The sequence below is a fragment of the Wasmannia auropunctata genome, unplaced genomic scaffold, assembly GCF_000956235.1.
Source record: "Wasmannia auropunctata unplaced genomic scaffold, wasmannia.A_1.0 LD336111.1, whole genome shotgun sequence".
In the NCBI taxonomy this organism is placed as follows: domain Eukaryota; kingdom Metazoa; phylum Arthropoda; class Insecta; order Hymenoptera; family Formicidae; genus Wasmannia; species Wasmannia auropunctata.
Window position 1 is genome coordinate 317,837 of NW_012026779.1, and position 1,886 is coordinate 319,722.

Consider the following 1,886-nt stretch of genomic DNA (forward strand, 5'->3'; position numbering starts at 1 on the left):
CCAAATTAACTTTTTAACTAATTAACAATGTAATCTTTTTTATTTGTGGAACGTTGTGGGTCCCTTTTTATTGAAAACTGAAATACAACTGAATTGTGGCACATTCAACTATATTGGGAAAAGTAAGTGGTTAAATCTTAAGTGAATATCATAAAGTACCTGAATTGTGGTCTCCAACTAATTAATCTTTCTCTGTTTCAGGTTTCCCTCAAGCTGATGCCGATCTACAACCTTTCTCGGGTAAGTATATTATAAAACTGATTCTTTTAACTTTTTTGCTAATGATTATCCACCTTTTATTTTCAGGAAACGACCTTGGATGCTGTAGTCGCAGTTTGGTAAGTATAAAATAATTTCTATCTTAATCATTCGTCCACACAACACACACATTCGGTGCGCTTACAAAATGTTTCTTAACTAATAAATACAAATCAATTCTCTTGAGTCTGTATGTCAAAATATAAAGGAAAACAAATATATCACACATAAAAGTGGTAATTCTTACATAAATTGTGGCTATTGCCATCGCAAATAACAGGAAATAATATAATCGTGGATGGTTTATCCATCAACGCAATAAACAAATAAATGAACATGTATCAAAATATAATATGCCCTCTCGGGTCTTGTGTCTTTCGCTGAACCACAAATCTCGTTTGTGAAGTAACTCAAAATCAACTAAACTAAGGAAAACTAGAACTGAATAATTTAACATATCACTGTGGAACGCTTTAACGTAAGTAAACAAATATCGCTTGAATAAAACACAAAATAATGAAAATGGTCCACCTTTTAGTGGCCATGTCTAGACTTTGTAACGCGAATCGAGGTTTGAGTCTCTCGCGGATGTCGCCGATGTCTCAGGCTCCGCCTCTATGTCCTGTTGACTCACCAGCCCTCTTTCCGTGGCTGGAACTTCCTCGTTCGCCGCTATCCCCATCATATTGTTACGAGCCTGGCCCAACATCGCGTTCGCGATATCCAACTGAAAATTCGGCTCGTCGGCAGCAGGAATTGTGGCCGGATGCGCGACCGTTGCAGGCGATGGCTGGAAAGCCAACGGTTGCAAGGTTAGGTTAGGTTGGGTTTTCTCGTGTGTAGCGAGGCGTACGGACGTGTCTCTGTGCCGCTCCGTCGTCCCTGCATTCGACCGTGTGGAAATAACGCGCGTAGCGTCTCTAAAATGCGGTCAGTGTGTGCGGAATGTGATTCTGCATCGATTTGCAAAGTCTCATGTGCAGGAGTGTATTCCTCGGGAAGAAATAGACAATTTTCTAGTGCCGTGAAACGTGGCTCGTGGCTCCGGCCCAAGATGGCTGGCTTCGCTGCGCCTGACATGCCACGGTAACGTGGAGGAAAGCTCCCTTCTTTGGAGACCCTTCTAGGTCTCAAGTACAAAGTGCGCCCCAGTGCACTGTTTAGTGATGACCGAATATCGCGATCTGTGATTCTCCGGTTTCGCTTTGGAATAAGAGTCAGATTTATGTGCGGGTCGATCGGCGCGTTAATAGCTGACGTGTACAACGAGAGCGCGGGAATACACCGATAGTGTAAGTGAATTTGGTATATATGTTACCGTTACGTGTGTATAGTGCGAAACGCGGAATTCGGGTTTGAATATTGTTACGCGATTTGGAAGCGATTGACATTTACTCTATATGGAGTCTAAACTGTGCTGGGACCGTATCTTGCGCCCGGGAGTGTACGTGTCTGCGCCTTGTGCGCGGGCTCATGTAAACGCATTTTGACGAGGTGCGCGATCTCGCTTCTTTGTGCTCCGTGGCGGCAGCGCCACGTGCTCGGGGAGTGGCCATCGGGGCATGTGCCTGTGCTGGACAATGGTCAGTGCGGAGTAAATGCACTTGGTGCACATGGTGTGCGGAGTG

The 1,886-nt window shown here is 44.4% G+C and overlaps 1 protein-coding gene across 1 annotated transcript in view; it reads left to right on the forward strand.

Moving 5' to 3' along the window:
- Window positions 1-1,080, forward strand: part of LOC105450246 — a 3,426-nt gene extending 2,346 nt beyond the window's left edge. The window contains exons 2-3 of the mRNA XM_011689999.1: window positions 202-240; window positions 797-1,080. Coding sequence (XP_011688301.1) covers window positions 202-240; window positions 797-1,080 — 323 coding nt within the window. The remainder of the gene's footprint in view (window positions 1-201; window positions 241-796) is intronic.
- The last annotated feature ends 806 nt before the right edge of the window (window positions 1,081-1,886 follow it).